General features: G+C 51.0%; 8 protein-coding genes across 8 annotated transcripts; 2 read left to right on the forward strand and 6 right to left on the reverse strand.

The window, feature by feature from the left end:
* Positions 1 to 700: 700 nt before the first annotated feature.
* Positions 701 to 1,884, reverse strand: VTN77DRAFT_5852 (uncharacterized protein; the record flags this gene model as incomplete). The annotated part of the gene is made up of 3 exons (XM_069422065.1): positions 701 to 1,360; positions 1,436 to 1,645; positions 1,741 to 1,884. The coding sequence occupies 3 exons, from the start codon at positions 1,882 to 1,884 to the stop codon at positions 701 to 703; spliced, it is 1,014 nt and encodes a 337-aa protein (XP_069276565.1).
* A 620-nt stretch (positions 1,885 to 2,504) lies between these two features.
* On the reverse strand, positions 2,505 to 4,209 carry VTN77DRAFT_5853 (uncharacterized protein; the record flags this gene model as incomplete). Its single annotated transcript, XM_069422066.1, has 3 exons — positions 2,505 to 3,357; positions 3,415 to 3,544; positions 3,594 to 4,209. 3 exons carry the CDS (start codon positions 4,207 to 4,209, stop codon positions 2,505 to 2,507), a joined length of 1,599 nt encoding a protein of 532 aa, XP_069276566.1.
* A 575-nt stretch (positions 4,210 to 4,784) lies between these two features.
* Positions 4,785 to 6,141, reverse strand: VTN77DRAFT_5854 (uncharacterized protein; the record flags this gene model as incomplete). The annotated part of the gene is made up of 5 exons (XM_069422067.1): positions 4,785 to 4,907; positions 4,969 to 5,350; positions 5,407 to 5,503; positions 5,554 to 5,657; positions 5,765 to 6,141. The coding sequence occupies 5 exons, from the start codon at positions 6,139 to 6,141 to the stop codon at positions 4,785 to 4,787; spliced, it is 1,083 nt and encodes a 360-aa protein (XP_069276567.1).
* Positions 6,142 to 7,456: 1,315 nt separating this feature from the next.
* VTN77DRAFT_5855 (uncharacterized protein) lies at positions 7,457 to 8,567 on the forward strand (the record flags this gene model as incomplete). Its single annotated transcript, XM_069422068.1, has 5 exons — positions 7,457 to 7,562; positions 7,619 to 7,652; positions 7,703 to 7,766; positions 7,822 to 8,017; positions 8,065 to 8,567. 5 exons carry the CDS (start codon positions 7,457 to 7,459, stop codon positions 8,565 to 8,567), a joined length of 903 nt encoding a protein of 300 aa, XP_069276568.1.
* Positions 8,568 to 10,542: 1,975 nt separating this feature from the next.
* On the reverse strand, positions 10,543 to 12,756 carry VTN77DRAFT_5856 (uncharacterized protein; the record flags this gene model as incomplete). The annotated part of the gene is made up of 3 exons (XM_069422069.1): positions 10,543 to 11,653; positions 11,730 to 11,919; positions 11,964 to 12,756. 3 exons carry the CDS (start codon positions 12,754 to 12,756, stop codon positions 10,543 to 10,545), a joined length of 2,094 nt encoding a protein of 697 aa, XP_069276569.1.
* A 602-nt stretch (positions 12,757 to 13,358) lies between these two features.
* On the forward strand, positions 13,359 to 14,872 carry VTN77DRAFT_5857 (uncharacterized protein; the record flags this gene model as incomplete). The annotated part of the gene is made up of 2 exons (XM_069422070.1): positions 13,359 to 14,312; positions 14,816 to 14,872. The coding sequence occupies 2 exons, from the start codon at positions 13,359 to 13,361 to the stop codon at positions 14,870 to 14,872; spliced, it is 1,011 nt and encodes a 336-aa protein (XP_069276570.1).
* A 174-nt stretch (positions 14,873 to 15,046) lies between these two features.
* VTN77DRAFT_5858 (uncharacterized protein) lies at positions 15,047 to 15,395 on the reverse strand (the record flags this gene model as incomplete). The annotated part of the gene is made up of 2 exons (XM_069422071.1): positions 15,047 to 15,295; positions 15,366 to 15,395. 2 exons carry the CDS (start codon positions 15,393 to 15,395, stop codon positions 15,047 to 15,049), a joined length of 279 nt encoding a protein of 92 aa, XP_069276571.1.
* Positions 15,396 to 16,210: 815 nt separating this feature from the next.
* Positions 16,211 to 17,014, reverse strand: VTN77DRAFT_5859 (uncharacterized protein; the record flags this gene model as incomplete). The annotated part of the gene is made up of 1 exon (XM_069422072.1): positions 16,211 to 17,014. One exon carries the CDS (start codon positions 17,012 to 17,014, stop codon positions 16,211 to 16,213), a length of 804 nt encoding a protein of 267 aa, XP_069276572.1.
* Positions 17,015 to 18,423: the final 1,409 nt, after the last annotated feature.

An 18,423-nucleotide genomic window follows, 5' to 3' on the forward strand; every position in this document is an offset into this window, starting at 1 on the left:
TTAATTATGCCTTGCGGGGTACTGTTTCATCATGCGTTGCTGTGTTGGACAGCCTCCTGTTTTGTTGGTTTGTAACAAGCGGGTACATTCACGGAATACAGGGTAGGATGAAACAGTACCCCGCAGATCAGAAACGGATAAACAAGGTCACGTGACTGACGGTTCACTGATAAGATAAGGAAGGAGGTTCCAAGATGAACCGTGAAGGAAGCAGGAGGGAGGACCGGATTGAGAAGTTATAAAAGGGGGATCAATCTCATGTATCTAGTCTTTCCTTCAATCGCGCTCAATTCAATCTTACAACTTGTTTACTAAGATACTTACTTGGAGGGTCAGTAAGACATCTTACTACTATTGGTATACTTCGGTATAGCTCTAGTAGGNTGCATTTGTCTGGTTTATCTTTTGGCAGCTAGCCAGTGACCCTTATTGTTGTTATTGTTCGCCTGTTCGGCATTGACCCGTTCGGTCTACGGTCTGTTCGACCACAGTGAAGAACCTGTTCAGATCGCTTGATCCTTCCCTGACCACCAATCTGAGTATCTGCAACTACGGTTGGACCCAGCGCGTAACAACCAGTCGATCAAAGCAAGACCTGCAAGGATTGTATCAGTATATTTATTTATATACAGATATCTCACTTGATATCACGGGTTAGATGAATTGATATCTGAGCAATATTAAGTCATCTAACCTATGCTTAGTGCACTTCCACAGCGGTCCTTGTACTACCGGCAGCGGCATGGGCCACATTCGAGACATAATCGTCCGGCTTGTCATTAACCTGATTCAATCCCCAGGCAGTGGGACTATCATCATGCACAGTTGTCCTCCTCAGATCGCGAACATATCTCCCCTCGAAGCTTCCACCCGTCGCGCGATGAAGGACACACCTGTTATCCCAGATAATCATGTCCCCCGGATTCTCCCACGAGATGCTTGTGACGTACTTCTCTTGCGTGACATGCTTCATCAGCGTATCGAGCAGTTCCTGCGACCTTTCCGGCGCCACGCCCTCAATATGATGGCAGTGAGCTGCGATGTACAGATTCATGCGGCCGGATGGTTCATGACACTGGAGTATACGGTGGCGAGCCATCTTCTCCTTCGTAGGGTCAAGGTCCTTGAAAAATTCGGGGGACGCTAATTTCCGCGAGTGGGCGAGACAGTGAGCGCCGACGTAGTCATTCTGCAGAAGCTCTTGTTTGAGATCTTCCGGCAGCTCTTCAAAAGCTGTGCGGGAATCTGCAAAATCGGTATTGCCCCCGTTACCTGGAGGGGGAAGTTGCACGGCGCGCAGCAGCGAATACGACGCGCGACGGGGATTGAAGCTGGAATCGACATGGAACAGTGCATTTCCCTAAATATCAAAATAAAAATCGTTGAATTCCAATTTTCCGAGATGAATCCATCTCTCAAACATGATTCTTCTTACCCGTCCATAGTGAGCCCGCGGGCTATCAGGATCGAGCACATTGCCCTTTTCGTCCACATTCCCCGCATCAAAAAGCTCATAATATTTATAACGCGGCTTGCGGCCGCCGACCATGTATCTCCTTATGTCATCGAGGTCGCCGAGGCGTCTGGAGAATGCAATGTGTGATTCGTCGTCGAGGCCGGTGCGGCGGAAGACGCAGACTCCGTACTAAAGTCGCAGGTCTATTAGCAACATAATGGAGCAGAAGATCATCGGCGAGTCAAGAATATGTTGGAACTACGATTAACTGTCAAAGTACATACTTTTGCCAGCGCAGCAAGGATCTCGGACAGTGTCTCATCAGAAACGTTCGAAAAGTCCACTCCTTCGATCTCGGCGGCAAATGTCGGGTGGAGAGGCTTGACGGTGATTGTTTTGAAGGAGGATTCGTCCTGGACGATACCCATTTTGTTTTGAATTATAGAATAGGAACAATATTTGACGAGAAGGAAAATCGTAGATATCAAGTCAGTCACCGTGACTCGGCTGGGTATACTAGCTAGACTTATTGAAGTTCAGATATATGGATGTCTGTCCATTTGCAGACATGTGGAAGATTCTCACCCCTTCATTGGAACATTATATTATTCTTCGAGAGGGGGGAGCATGTGGGGCCAGGTGGAGGATGAGGTCCATGGTAGTAGTAGGTTAAGGTTATGAAAGCACCCAACAAGTCTGGGGTATGGGGTACATGAGATGGTAGCACTAACTGCGATCCAGCGGGGGAAGAGACACCAAAGTGTGGGGAAGGCTTGTTCACTGACAGAGCCAGGGATCTTAAGATCGAGTTCTAGGACTTGGTCTTCCCGATTGCTGCCGACAAATTATCTTGCTTGATTGCCGAATGTGCCTTCTCTCAGGACCTCTATGTAGGACAACCAGCAAAAGGAGGAGGGATTACAAAAAACCCTTGCTTGTCCTCTACTCTCCATTCTAGACGAGAGGAATGATTGGCATCCATTAAATAAGTAGCTTTTCACACCCTTCCAACTTATCAATTGTACTCGTCCATGCAAATATACGATATTTATGACAACGGCGGCTGCCCATTCCCAACCTGCCCAGTCGAGGTGTAGTTGCCAAAGCAGGCCTGCTGGTACATTGCCTCCTCCTTCAAAGTGGGCACGCCGCTCAGGAATTTTTGGACGGGGCAGAAACCATCTTTCACTCCCTCGCAACCAACCACGCCGTCCAGAGGGACCGGTGCATCGTTCAGGACGAAGCGAATGTAATCCGTTTTCCCGTTCGTGGACGAGAGGTCCGGATTCTCATAGAGCACAGGGTTCAGGTCCTGGAAGGATCCGTGGTCAGCAGGGCAGGTCCAGATCTCTGAGATGAACCGACCGCCAAACGGAGCAATCTGGTTCAGATGGAAAGTGGCGTTGACGGCATGGTCCACGTCGCCTGGGAGGCCATGAGGGCCGTAGCGGAAATAGCTCAGTCCCAGGGCAGTGATCACGGACACGATGATGTCGTCATGCGACATGTCCAGGTAGAATGGCTGATACAGCGGAAACTGTGCGGTGTTATCGTCGTATGTATAGTTGATGCTGGTGTCGCTGGAGTAGATCAGTTTGTGCTGCAGGCGAGCCGCGAGTTCAAGCACGTATCCAATGCCCTGGGCACGACCGGACGAGGAGCCGAATCCGTAATCGCCGTAGAACTGCAGGTCGATTGCATATTGGAAATCGCGCCATTCCTGCTCCGTAAATAACGAGCAGAAAGCGGAGGCGCTGAAGGTGGCGTATTCATAAGCACAGAGATTCTGCATGGCCAAGACGTCCGCGGCGGTCAGGTTGAAACCATCTGGGAGAAAGGCTGACAAGCGGGCGAGAGCGTTTTTCGTGTACCTGGGAATGAAGACTTCGGCGGTTTGGTCCCTACGCAATGAACATTAGTAAAAAGAACCCCTCCCATCGTTGATGTTGCAAACGCACCCCTGGGACTCATCGCCAGGGCATGAATCATACGAAGCCAACGTGTTATTGAATGGGTCGACCTCCGGAATGATGACGAGGTCATATTGTGAATACGAACTGTTCGCGCCAATGTTGCCAAAGAAACCACCTGCAGCCGTCAGTATGGAACACAAACTTAGCGCAAAAAGTAGACGTACTCAACCACCATCTGGCGCTCTCCAGGATTCTGGGCTGCGAGGTCGTCCGGAACACCGGCTTTGGCCGTTCAGTGCCGTTCGGGAAGACGTTAAGATCCGGACTCCACGCCGCCTGACCAGGACCAGCACGATAAAGCAGCCGTCCATACTTGGTCCAGAAGTTGGCGCCCGAGGTGGCTTCGGTGGCCGCGCCGGTCTCGAGCAACGCATCAAAGCCCAGCTGGTATTTCCAGCTGTTCAAGAAGGCCAATGGCCCCTTGCCAACTGGCTCGTTGGGATGCGCGGCGGTGTAATTGGACACCTTGTAGGCAAAGTCCTGCATCCCCAGGCCATCCAGCGGGTAGGCCGTGGGGTATCGCTGGGCGTGCCTGTGCAGGACATGGACTTGCGACAGCTCACAGCCAGCAGGGACTCCCTTGGGCAAACCGAAGCCGGGCGCATCTTTGTACGGACTCAAATTTCCCCAGCTGGTCGTGATGTCAAATCCGGACGCATACGTTGCGCCAGTCGGGGCCGAGGCGTGTGCAGACGAAGGAGAGCCTGCAGCGACAGCGTCGCCGGCGAGAGAGGCAGCAGCAACGAGGGCTGCAGAAACGTAACTATTCAGCTCTCTCATTGTTGCAAGATCTAGTCCTCGACAAGAGCGAAGCAATTGGGAGGCTGCTGGCTACAGAACTTTTTCCTTATTATATATTACGGAGGACTCTCTCCTGCGTAGTATCCATCTGCGCGATCTGTTGCCGGATTTGGTTAAGAGATCAGTGGGGGCCTTGATGATGGAGATCCTTTCCTCTTCAGGGTAATGATCTGGCCCGTGCACGATGCGCTCTTCCCTATTTCGGAAGGAGGCTTGCCGTTCCATGGTCCGCGGCGACGCTAAACAACGCCACACGGGTGGGCCCGATAAGGAATCGGCGGAACAGCCAATCAACGTCAATATCTATCATCTATTCTCCTGACTAATGCAATTGCAAGGTTACATGAGTGATTAGATTAGATCAGATTGACACGCTATGGCAGTAAGGAGAACAGAGGTACTCTGTACTCATATGATTAGTATAAGGAAATTGAAATTGGGTCATTCTCTTTATTTGCATGAATGTTGGACCAGAGTTCTAGACTGCCATGGAATTGAACTGCTGAGATACCAAACCCAGGTACAAATACCTCGCCCGTCTGCGTGTATAACGTCTAGTAAGGCGGCAAGCCCAGCGCCTCGCGGCGCGACTTGGACGCAGGATCAAAATACGGCTTCTCCCCAACACCAGACGAGCGTACTCCAGTTCGGTTGCCGTTCACGAGATGGACGTCAGGCTAAATGATCGTTAGTCTCGAGTTGACTGTGGGAAAGATCCTTTCCTTGCAGGATACATACCGTAGCAGCATGCAAGGTGCAAGCATTACTCCAGATTGCAACAGCCTGCTTGGTCCAGTGCATCCGTGCGATGCAGTCATGATTGCGGGTGATCAGTCTGAGGATGTACTCTCTGATCATCTGGTCCTCGTACGAATAGACGTCGTTGATCTTCGTCACATGGAGGCCGACTCCAGCGAACACCGATTTCCAGCCTGTCACCGGATGCGTTCGGATCACAGGATGCGAGGGCGCGAACTTGTCGCCGATGTTAAGTGGAGACCCGCGCGGCGACATGATCTCGTAGCCACCGGCCTCGGCGGCGCTTTTGAAGACTGGCTGGGCGCAGGTCGCTGTCAACGTTTCCAGGTAGCTGCGGAAGGACGGGGACATGCGATCGTAGCTGCAGCTGTGTCAGCACATCTAGATTCACCTGTCAGTCTGCAAATGGGAACTTGCAGTTCGTAGCCTGAAACCCAGAGGGTGTCACCACCGGCGGGTGGAGTCTGCTCCATGCGCAGGAAGCTGAAATCTGCTGGGCATTCTTCAAAGAGGCCTGCCGAAGTCAGATCGATGCGTCAGCTCGCTTACCAGATTATAACTTACAATCGCTATGCCATTCTCTGCTCAGATCTCTCGGCTCTGAGGCGGGTGTGCGGTTCTTCATCGTGGCATATAGCTTTTTGGTTGCCGCATCGTTGATGACGTATCTATACGATTGACCAATGAGTACATATGTATATACTTCGAGACGGACGTTCAATCGAGCGAGGTTGAGAGCACTGAAATCGAGGAGAAAGAGGAGAAGAGCACATACATATTCTCATCAGTGGTGCCGTCCTCCATAGTAATATTGTTAGGATCTCGATAAAGAGGATGCACATGAAGTCCATGCTCTTTCGGACGTCCCGTCAGCTCGCCCAGCATCTCGGTGATGCGCTTCTGTTCGGCAATCGTGAGGTCATCCTGCGGCGCTCGGAAGAAGACCACGCCTCGCTCGCAGATGGTGATGGCAAGGTCTCGAATCTGGTCCTGTGCATTTGGAGCGTACAGCATGTCCTTGAGCTTTGCTTTGGGATATTCGCGTCCGATGATCGGGGTCACGTCGAAATATTCCAGATGGTCAATGGAGCCGGAGTTTTTGAGCGGCTGGCGCCGCAGCTCCCCGTTCCCGTTTGGAGTGTAGGAGCCCATTTTCACAGATCAACAGTAGTCAAAGCGATGTGCGAAGGAAGGTGATCTATATATATGATCGATGTAGTACTGTACAGTACTTTGCTATACTCATGTGCTTCAATGCGATCGTACACCAGATCGCAAGGAGGACTCGGGCTTATATGTTCCATAACGTCAGATATTAACAATCTTCAGGCTCGCTCAGTACATCAGACAGCTGACTCGAAACGTGCAGCATTCGGCATTTCGACCCGAACGTCTGCCGGGCCCCGCTGTGTCCCCCACCCCGCAACGTGGATGGAGACTGCCGAAAATCCGGGGAAATTTAGCTGTCAGATACCATGGTTCGCTCAGCCCAATCAGGTGGAAAACAGCGAAACTCTGTAGTTGTGCAGAGGCCTCCTCCCCGACAAACTTCCGAGTACGGAAGTCATCGTATCCTGCCTTGAAACCCGTCGACAGTCATTTCAACAGCTGAGATCTCCGAAAATCCCCTTCCTTCTCCACGTTATGTGGGGCGACGTCATCACTTTACATCTCGTAAGCAGAGATTCTACAGCTGTGACGCTTCGACGGGATGTTTAGCTATCCCAACAGGATCTTAGCGTTTCCTCAGTCCAGTATGACTTGTGGGGTATTAAAGTTAGGACTCCCCGGTCAACCAAGTCACGACACTGGAAGTTCAGTTGTTTAGAATCCTAGATACATAACAAGTTAGTAACATGCGCCTTGAACTAGCGATTTGCCAAGAGACCAAACAATCCACCATTATAGACGTGTAGCGTTTGATCTGATTCATGGGAATTTCCCCCAAGTCGGCTGCAACTCCAGGACCAACTGCCGAACGCTCAGTCAGCTGCTCCTCGCAAGCTTTCTTGTTCCTGGTCATCTTACACATTGCTGGGACCTATCATCTCTGATGGAAATCCCCCAGAGCTTCAGCGTCCAAGCTCAGATGTCCAAGCATCAGCCGGGGATTGGGGTTAAATTATGCGGGGTCCGGAGAATGATAGCCTCATCGGTAGAGATGTGCCAGGAGAGGCCCTAAATAGGATAGTCGACATTTCAGCTAAATTACCAAGGTGAGTAAAGTTGGACGCGTGGTTGGTTGGCAAATTATGCGGTGTGTACCATCACCAAGCCTGGGCCACATTTCGTTGCAGTGTCTTATATAATTGTCTATCTCAGGAAATTCAATCCAGATCCTTGCTACATTCGTTATGCATATACTCTACATCCTGTGAAGACTTCGAGTGTTGGTATTGTTATTCGACCTACAATTGGGGCATACGTACCTGGCGTACAGGTTTGATGTCTGTGCCAAGTTGCCATCATGCAACCCGCTCAGATCACTGCCAATCCCCTCAAACTTGACGTGAGAAGTCACGTCAAATGTCTTCTCATCTGCTCTTTCATCACAACTGCGACGTTTCAATATGGTCAGTTAGAGCATCGAGAATAATATCGTGTTTGAACCTCAATTGACCGGCGACAGGCCTTGACTACGCACTCGTCGGTGGCTTCCTCTCGTGAGTTGAATATTATACTTTGCTCTCTCGTTCCGAACTGATAGCCTCAGGATGCCTGGCTTTCTCCAGGTTTACGGCTATTACTCGCCGAAACTGAAGGCGTGGAACATTGATGTAAGATAAGACTTATCGCCCTGTAATTAATGACTGTATCTGACGTCCTCTTCAGCCCACTGTCCAGCAGCTCATTTCCTCCTTGATGACCATCGGGACGTTTGTCTCTTCGCTTCTCGTCGGCCCTCTCAGCTCCAAGGTGGGCAGAAGAGGCGGATTATGGGCCGCCGCCATCTTGAATGCGATTGCGACCTCGATCATGCTGGGCACGACGAGCGTGGGGGCGCTCTACGTCGCGCGTCTTATTCTGGGTATGCTGCCATCTTCTCATAAGATCGTCGAGACTAATGTTTGTCAGGCGTGGCTGTCGGATGGTACCTCACGTTTGGGCAACTCTACATATACGAAGCCTCCCCCGCTCACCTCCGCGGCATCGTCATGGCAATCTACCAGATAATGCTCTCCGTAGGCTCGGTCGTAGGCGCGAGCGTCGATTACGGAACCCACACGATGAACAGCAAACTCGCATACCAGATCCCATTGACGATATTCTTCGTCGCGCCCACGATCCAATCCGTCGCAATGATCTTTTTCCCCGAAAGTCCACGCTGGCTCATGGTCCAGGGGAAAGAGAAGGAAGCAGAGATGGCGCTTCGGCGGCTGCGGAATTCCAACATCGACGAGCGAGAGCTGCAGGCGGAATTCAACGAGATTCGGGAGTCGACCAAGGAACAAGTTCGGCAGAACAAGAAGCACCTGTTTCTGGAGATGTGGAGAGGGACGAACCGCCGCCGCTCTCTCCTCTCCATCGCCGTCGTGTGCTTCCACAGTGCAAACGGTTCGTCTGGTCCCTGGATATGAGGTGTTGTCATAACCGATATACATGTCAAAGCTAACGAATTGGCTGGCAGGCTCGTCCTGGGTCAACATCTACACGACGTATTTCCTGACCATGGCTGGAGTGAAGAACTCGTTCGGATTTTCCATAATGATCACCTGCATGGGCCTCCTGGGCGTCATTTTCAGTCTATTTATCGTTCGAGTAGTCGACCGACGCAGCATCATCCTGTACGGCTGCCTGGCATGCGGCATCTTCCAGCTCATTCCTGCCATCGTCTGGAGCGTGAAGCCCGCCTCGCCGGAATCCGGGAAGGTGGTCGTTGCATTCATTGCGCTGTTCACCTTCTCCTACGTCGCATACGGTGAGTAGCCCTGTCACAACGAGTGAATAACTCAATCAATTGACGTTTTGTTTACAGCTCCCACCGCCTGGCTCCTCGGCGGCGAATATCCCAACAACCAACTCCGCCCGATGACCTTCGGCCTCGCGACGGCAATGAACTTCCTCCTCAACTGGGTCGGGACATACACAGCACCATACTTCATCAACCCGGCCCAGCTGGACTGGAGCGCCAAGTACGGGTACATCTGGTTTGGCTCGAACATGGTTCTCGTCCTGTTCGTGATCTTCTGCCTGCCTGAAACCCGTGACCGCACGCTGGAGGAGATACACGAGATGTTCGAGGCGGGGATCCCGGTGAGGGAGTTCAAGACGTACGTCTGCACGGGGGTGGAAGCGTACCGGGCGCAGGGGGCTGAGATTGCCGGGGTGGTTATGAAGGAGAAGGATGGGGGTGTGTCGCATATTGAACATGTTTAACTTAGAGGAGTATAGCGCAGAGCTTTATATAAAGTTCATAACAACAATGTTGGCATTTAGGAGTTAGCGATGTGGCTGTGAAGTCCGCCAAAGGAGAAAAAAAAAACAAAAAAAAAAAACTACCAAGGTACTGGAGAATATATCGATTATTATATGGAGTTCTAATGAACCACTCTTCTAGTCCTCTCACATCATTCTCATTCTTCTCATGTATTGGGTTGTGACCTAGTCAATATCATATTCAGTCTCCCACAATTGTCACACCTGCTCAATGGATAAATACGGAAGTTCAACTCCATCTTGTTCTCTGGTATGATCATGATCTTACACTGCAAATACTTTATTCTTCCCCAGAATCCCTATATCTCCTGTCGACCTCTCCATTCCAACTCTCAGATAGTCGAGACCAGGCAACTCTGAAATTCGCACGACGTTGATATCCGTAGGCTGACGGTTCAGGATTGTTCTAGCCGGTATGGTATGCACGAGCAACTAGAATGGATAGATCACTGCCGTGATATCCGTCCAGCTGTCTCCCGATCAATCTTATTATCCAGCCAGCGAGACCACCTGATTCACTTGATTGGATCATACTTTGTGCTCCACGAAGCCCCACGTCGGAGGATGGCCAGACCCCACGAATTGACATACAGTACAGGACATTATTACATTTCTTGGGATTATAGCTTACGGAGATTTCCCGTGCCAGATAGACCCTAACCTTATAAGCCTGCAGCTAGCATACATGCAGGTCCCAAGGCCAGGCTACGGCATCGTTGTGCCGTGTGTTCCAGGACACGACACTGTCTGTCATCATTTCCTTGACTTCACTACCTCTCTTCTGGGGAGTATCCAATCATGTCTATGCTGTGCTGTCCTGGATAGCGTTAACTTAGGTTCCGGATGCATTCTTCCGGATAATTCAGAGACTGGTTTCGGATCCCCCAAGGCGGATAATCCAACTCTTACCGACTACTCTGTTTCTCTGATAAAAGAAAGGACTCGAACACAATTTTAGTGGTAGGAATTTGACTCCAGAGCCTCTTCTATGCAATAGAGGAAGGAATGGTACACGAAAAAATACCTGCAACGGTATGTGCAGAATGCGGAAGTGCAATTCCACGTGACTCTATTTGAAGATATCGTCTCTCAGAGGCTAGGAAACAGGAGCAGACCTCATGCATAATCAACCAACTTCACATCCTTGATCAGCCCCGTAAACCCACCGCCAATCGTAGCCAGCGGCGCCTCGATCGCCATGGGCGCCCAGACAAAGTACTCCCCATCAACTCCGATCTTGGTAAGGAACTCCAGCTCCGTCCCATTGCCGAGGCCAAAGAACGTCTGGTTCCCCCGTCCGATGAGGCTGGCGTGCGTCCAGGTGTTGAGTGGGAGGGAGTAGTTCAGCGCAAAGGCGTTACCAGCCGCCACGAGCATGATCTCAGGGGACGTTCCATTGCCAGACAGGAGGGCAGAGTCAGGGCCAGTGAAGAGGGCGCCGGTGGTATTGGCTGTCGGATAGACGGAGAAGGAGAGGGTGTAGTTCCTGCCTTTCGAGCCCAGTGGTGTAGAGATCGAGCAAGACGGTGTCAGGGAGATAGCAGACTTGGAGACGGAGCAGTTGGTCGTAGCATCGTAGCCGTTGCCGGAGAGGTCCTTGATTTTTGTAGATCCATCCGTGAAGGAGTACTGCACGATCGTGCTGGATTTTGACGGGATGGCACGGTCGAGATTCTGCGCTGGCACCTCGGCGTGCAGCGTGTCGAAGATGGACGCATAATCGTCCTCGAGCAGATCGCCGCCCCATTGCTTGTCGGCAAGGGCAGGAAGGCCGTTGCGCCAGGCATAGTATGCCTCGCTGTAGGTCGTCGCGTTGGGACCGTCGTCATTCCACAGCGCGGCTACATGGCCTAGAACTGCAGGATTATCGCGCGGAGGGTTGTTCGTCGCGTTTTTTGTGTCAAAGATATACGGCGCATAGGGACCGCCGTCAGGAGCGCCGTAGAAGATGCGGGTGATATTCAGCTCCTGCGGGTACGAGCCAGAGTACTTGTTGACGATGTAGAAGGCGTCGTCCGAGTTGAGGACGTTGTAGCCGTTCTTGATAAAGTCCCAGTAGGGATTCGCTTCGAAGAACTCCCAGTGCTGGATTGAGACGCTGGTGTCGACGTTGGTTGCGTTGGACGAGGGGGGGAAGGTGCCCCAGATGCGGATGGATTTACCGGTGCTGTTGCTGATGAAGGAGTTCATCGAGTTGACGAAGTAGGTGTATTCGCCTACAAGGGCGCTACAGAAGTTAGAAAGTCATATCACTATCAGGCTTCAATTTTGAGGAATTCCGACAAGGTGTGAGTAAAACTTACTCTTTGCTCAGAGCGGCATCGACATATTCATCCGCTCCAATGTGGACAGTCTTGCTATGGAACCACGGCAGAAACACCCTCCAGATACTCTCCACCGTAGGAATGGTGTCTGGATTGCTGATGTTCAACAAGCTGATGCCGCTCGAAATTGCCAAATCCAGCTTCCACTGCGTGATGACCAGCGCATGGCCTGGAGACTCGATCTCCGGCACAATGGTCACCCCCGTGCCGCACACTTCTGCTGGATCTCCTCGAAGTCGCTGCGGTAGTAGGACTCGTTGGCGCGCGTGTTCAGCCCAGCAACAGCAGGATCGTCGGAATTGGGCCGGAAGGCGGCATAGAGCTCCAGGCTGCGCTCGAGCGAGTATTCGTCGACGTTGTTGTAGAGATTATCGCTCAGGTGGACGTGAAAGGTGTTCTGCTTGAAGAACGACAGATACGAGCAGATCTCAATGAGGAATTCCGGCGGGTAGTAATGGCGTCCAGCATCGAGCATGACGCCTCTGACTCCCCAGCCAGGGGCGTCGGTGCCAGATCCCACTGGCAACTTTCCATCTGCAAGAGCTGCCTGCTGGAGGATTGTCCTGGTTCCCCACCAGACACCAAGAGGGCTGGCTCCGGTGATGGTCACACCTCGCTCTGTCACGGACAGCGTGTAACCTTCGGATGTTGGACGACTTGCCGCATCGAGAAAGTCCTCCGCGTTACCCAGCGTCAAGAAGATTGAGCCATCACGAGCTGAGCTGCCGAGAGAAACGGGGACATGACCAATGTAATCCCGGAGATCCTCTGCGAACGTCTCTGCGAAGGCTTCCAGCGTCGGTGGAATCAGGGTTGTGCCCCTGAGGTCGGTGGCATTCGCATACTGGGCGTCAACGACAATGGAATTGACGGCGTGAAGGGGGAAGCTCGCCGGCGAGGAGATGTTGAATGGCACAGTTGGGATTCCCACCAGCCGGGATGAGCCCGGAACAGCGATTGAGAGGACTAGGGCTACCGAAGCCCACAGCCTTGAAGCAAAAGGCATGTTGGAGCTTCACCGTATCCTGACTTTGAGTACTCGAGAGCCTTGTTCCGTGCTGTTCACAGCTCACAGAGATATATCCACATGAAATCACATCCACTGAGTGGAGAAAATATATCTTCCACACATGTTGCATGCATTACGGGGGATTCAAGGTTACATGGGATAGCTGATGGTAACATTCTAGCTGGATTAAGGAGGATAACCTCCATCCTATCGTGGAAATATTCGCTGTGTATCGTCGTTGCTGGCGGAGTACATTTTCGAGCTTGATAGATTGCGTGCGGGGTTTGACAGCGTTATCGGAATTAATTGTCCGCTTATCGTCGACTGTCGACCTCACCGCCAATCCTTTACCGGATTAGGAAACAAAATACCTGCCTAAGTACCTAGTTCAGGTGGCGTAGATAGCACGGACGAGGTGACGGTAGTGCTTGGTATGTTGTCCTCCGTAGGTATACATCAACAACACGTTTGGACCAGGCTTGCGTCTAAGTTCCCGGTTTTTGAAGCAGCAATAATGTTTTTGTCGCAGGCTCAGGTAAAAATGCGTGCCAAGTGGCACATACTTCTTCCTGGTCTGAACCGTATCTCTCCTGGACGCAATGATCAGTCATCAATTACCCTTCCTTGAACGGCTGGTGATCCATCCCACCCATGGCGACGACGAGCAGTTCTTCCGGACAATTGTCAGGCTCTTTCTCGAAGGGCTGAAGCCGCTATCATGTCTCCGGCTGCGCTTCCCTGTTGAGGCCCCATTACGACATCGCATTTTCGAGCTGCACGGCGCTTCTCTGACCGACCTTGCCCTCGAGCCGATGACTCTAAGCGAGCTGTCGACCTTGCGAGAAGCGTGTCCTCGCCTTGAACGTCTGGAAACAACCATCCAGCGGTCTGAGTCGGATCGATGGGAGACCAGATGCTATGAAGCCCTGGCCCGGCTGCCGCATTTGAGGAAGCTTTATTTGAACCTCGACGGCTCGATCCCGGAGACTGAGGCTCTGCCGGCGGAGAATCCGGAGGAGACGCTCGATGCGTTAGGCCGCGCGGTCGATCGACTGAAGTTCTCGCCTGACCCTCATCTCCGCATCGGCCACGTCCGGCACATCCTGATCAACTCTGCTGTGGACGAGGCGCTGGTCCGGTCTATCTGGGACATCGTCACGACGAACAAGCCCGGTCGTCCGCTGGACTATCTCAGGGTCACCAGTCGGCCTGGGGAGCGGTTCATGGGTCGTCGCATCGTCGGACTCGAGAAGTGCATGAGAGATATGAAACGGTCGTATGTCATGCGACGGGTCGAGAGGGAAGGACGCAAAACCATCACAATTCGTGAGCTCGGGCAGCAGAGACGAGAAGAACGCATCGCCGAGGAACGCAGGTTGGAGATTGAGATCTTTGCCCAGATCTGGCCTTGGGGGCATCCCCACGACGTGGAAATGCTGCGTGTCTTCCGACGGATCTGGCCTCAAAAGGAGAGCAGTCGGGACTGGCGGGACGACTGGAGCAGCAGGCCGCTGCTGAGAGAAGAGCCTTGGTGGTGGCATCTAGTCAGTGAGGTTGGTTCAGGACTTACTATTGATCGTAGTTTTTCCTATTGATCCCAGTCTGTACTAATGACCGTGGTTTGTGGAAGTTATTTATTCGGCAGTAAACTCTTTCTTTATTCTATCAGCCTGTAGAGTAGTGATTTGAATCAGACATCCTTTAACAACAACAAAAAAAAAGAACAAAAAGATTATTTGAGTACGTCTCAGACATGTCATAGACTGAGAAAACTGTCTCTGAGAAGATAAAGAATTTGCTAAACACAAATCCTGTAATAGTGAATTGTATACTGATTAGTCCGGTCTAAGTCTCTCAGATAGGAGCAAACACCTCTATTGGAATCCACTTGTTGATCATACAGTATGCTCCGGCCATGCAAGAACCCACAAACTCACTCATGCATCTTCCATCAGTGTATTTCTTTTCCCTTCCATGTTTCCTTCCTGCTCTCCATGCAGATTATGGACAAAATTCGATTAAAACACTGAATTGACGTTGAATGCTACTCTCTCAGGACTTCAACGTCAATTTCACATTTCATCAGTTGGAGGTCATTTCGAATGCGACATAATCGTCGCCATAAGAGGGATGCCTGCCCTTCTCAATTGAAAATATTGCAATTGGAATGAACCTCGATTCAGCGAATGTCTCTATTTCCGCCATATACCATATATTATAATTTATCAAAGTGATTTTGACGATACATTCGGTCTCTGATCAGGCCTCGTCTAGCATCTGTGCCTAGTTAAGAATTTGGTGCTCCCCAAGCACATACAGATTTGTCATTCATGCGGCATGACATCAGACCGTGGCCGAAAGCCCGTGCTGATCCAACTACCTGGGTATGTATGAGGGAGTTTAGCGGATTTGGATTTCTTCTATGCCCCCGCCAAAGGGCATTGTTCTCAATTTGGTGGTTGTGGCCGTCTTGAGAAAGGATAAGAGGTTTAATCGACCCTCTGACCGATATGGACTGTGTAAAGGGACTGGGTGTCTGTCTATCTTCAGCTAGCCGGCCAAATATGGACCTTCCTTATTGAACCAAATCCGTCAAATTAACTTACATCCTGGTAACTAGTCCATGCCAACCCCATGGCAAAGATATCTTTGAGCTAGCTTATCTGCTGCGCCAACCAGCAATCTTCCCCAGCTGGATCGCGGTATTATGTGGATGACATGCAGGACCAGAAGACGCGCTTTCTCCGATCTGATAACGACACGTGGAATTGGGGAAAGGGGCAACAATCTACGGTGGATGAGCTTACGTCATTGCATATGCATGTCATTCATTTAGACTCTGTTCCTGACTAGGAACGATTGGGTATGCACGAATAAGGACTGTGCTTCGATACTAAGCTCTCGGCGTCTTGGCTTATATACCCAGAATGGCTGCTGTGATACTGACACCTCTAGCAATTATTTGAATGGAACGGGGTAATGACTTTTTTTATAATAAAAAAGGGGGAGAGGCAAAGAAAGAGAGAGAAGAAAGAGAGAGAAGAAAGAAGGAGAAAAGAAGAAAGAAAACGAGGGAAAATAAAATCTCCTCCAGCCTTCCCAAACTGCCCCTTAGACTGCTATCTCTAGCAATAAGAATTACAGTCAGGATGCTGACATGCAATAGTTAACTGCCGGTACATACAACTTGTGTCACATATGTAATTACCACCAGCGGCAACCTGTAATAACTCCTTCATATTTAATTGGGGAGGTTACTTGCATATGCACAGTAGTTATACCAGGCCGTCAATCTCATTTCATTTCATTGTACCTATGTACATACCCAACTGTCCGTATCTTCCAGCTTCGTAACAACAGACATCAAGATCATGAAGTCAAGATCATGAACTTTCTTCCCATACATGTATACCATTACCTTATCACCGAATGAGCATCCCTCCTTGCTCCCTCAGACATACTGGACCACAACCTCGGAGCCAGAAACAGACACAGAGGTCAGGACCTTGTTGTTCTGCTCAATGTCGATGATGGTCGCGCCAGACGGGCCAACGCTGGAGCCATCGTCAGTAGCGGAGGCACCAGTGAAAGTGACGGTTCCAAAGTTGGCGAAGGGTACTAGGGAGCCGCCCTCCTCGAAGTCCTCGACGATCCACTCGGCATTGTATTCGCACAGAGCAGCCGATTCACCGCTGAAGGTGTGGGTAACGGTCTGGCCGGTGGAGACGTTCTCGACCGTGGCCGTTCCGCCGGTTTTGCTGGAGGCGTCGACCGTCACAATGATAGTGTCGCCGGCGCTGACCGAGATGCCGCTGAAGTCATACGCATAGTCCGGGTACCACTCGTACCAGGCGTCGTAGGACACCTCGCCGTCCTGGACACAGAAGTCGACACCGGTCTGCAGGATGGCCGTGTCACAGGTGTCGCCGTCAAGACCAACCCAAGCGGAGGCACAGTACTGCGTGCCGGAGTTTCCTCCAGAGGGTGCAGAGGGCGTCGGCACGACGAATTGGGCCGTGACGGACGTGTAGCCGGTGCCGACGAGGACGGCGCCCGCCCAGTTTGAGCTGTACTCCACATTCTTGGTGAGCTCGAGCTTCTCGTTGGTGCCGGGCTTGAAGGGCGGGTTCGAGTGACGAGCAGCTGCGCGCTTCTCAGCACGAGCCAGTTTGGCAGCCCGGCGCTGCTCGGTCAGAGGGGCAGCAACCGCGAGGCTGGAGAGGAGGAGAGTGCTGGCAATGGTGGAGAACTTCATTTTCAAGGGTATATACAAAGATATATGTATATAAGCTATGAACCGCGTCTAGCAATGAAAGAGAAGCTGCGAACCAAGCTGGAGGATGCTTGTGATGGGTCCTGATACCGCTGAACAACGCGGGAGATGGACTCCTCTTTATAGGCGCGATGTTCGAGAGGGATCTGAATAAGGAAATCTTGAAGACTGCAGTCTTATGACCCGCAGGCATACTATCAGCTACGATAAAGTTGAGATCACCTGCCTCATCAGGAAAGTGTGATTTCTGTTTAATTTAGTCGCCAGGATTGCGGATGGAAGCTGGCGTGTCGATCAACAGCCTGGCATCACATGTTGGGGATGTTCGTGGCCATTAATTCGACAACTCAACAAGCCACACGCATCTAATGCAGGTCTCAACCGGGGATTTAGTCGGTGTACAGGGGACTTAATGGGCTGTATGTAATCCCACCCTTCTATCAAAGACACTAAATTGAGACCGCTTTCCTTGGCTTTCTTTTCTTTTCTTTAATTTCTTCTTTATATTATTATTCTTGGCTTTGTTGTATTCTAATCATTCATGGATATACGGTAATTCGAGCACAAGAAGGGGATCTTAGGTATCCAGGAGGAGTTCTTTGGAGAGACTGATTGCTAACGGTCTATTACTGCTGCTCTATTCCCCACGATGGAAACAGTCTGAAGAGGATAGAACATCGCCAAAGCTGAAGCTTTTGTGGCGCAACCTAGCTTAAGAGAAACGGAAACAGAGTAGGATGCCCAAATAGTGGCTTCTTCAGCCATCTCTTGTACAGCAAAAGGGGTTGGTTGGTGGTTACTACGTAGTATCTCATCATCTCTCCTGACGAGAATCCGGGGCCCGGTAACGCCGAGGAATTAGCATCTCTCGGCATGCAATGCTTAGCCGCGGGTATCGAAGGATCTAGATAGGGAGGTTACCTTATACCGTTTGTCAGCGGGAGATTCCGCGGGATGCAGAATGATAACATGCTTTAGAGCCGGACTAAGAAAGATTCTATACAACGAGTCGCCAAGGTGGGAAGGTTATTGGATGGAGAAGCATTAACAACGTTAGACTACAATGCGGAGGATGAAGCCTAAAGCAGACTGATAAGCCACGTTATACTCGGCGAAAGCTAAATTAGTGATTGATACCTTCGAAAGGGGTCTTCGTACAGGTTCCCCGCATTATTATCAGCTTGGCCGTTAGAAATCCAATCCTTATGCTTATATACGAAGTAGTGTGCACTTCGTACTCAAGAATGCTCAGGCAGGTAGAAATTACAATACTGAGCAGTGATCATATCATCACTTTCTGCGAAGCTATGCAGGTGTCCCTAAAGAGCTCTACTCTCTACTTGTTGAGGTGGTCCGTGTCATGGTGCTATCATTAGTGTCGTATAGACTGG

Source organism: Rasamsonia byssochlamydoides (genome assembly GCF_041956645.1).
Source record: "Rasamsonia byssochlamydoides strain NRRL 3658 unplaced genomic scaffold VTN77scaffold_43, whole genome shotgun sequence".
NCBI lineage: Eukaryota > Fungi > Ascomycota > Eurotiomycetes > Eurotiales > Trichocomaceae > Rasamsonia > Rasamsonia byssochlamydoides.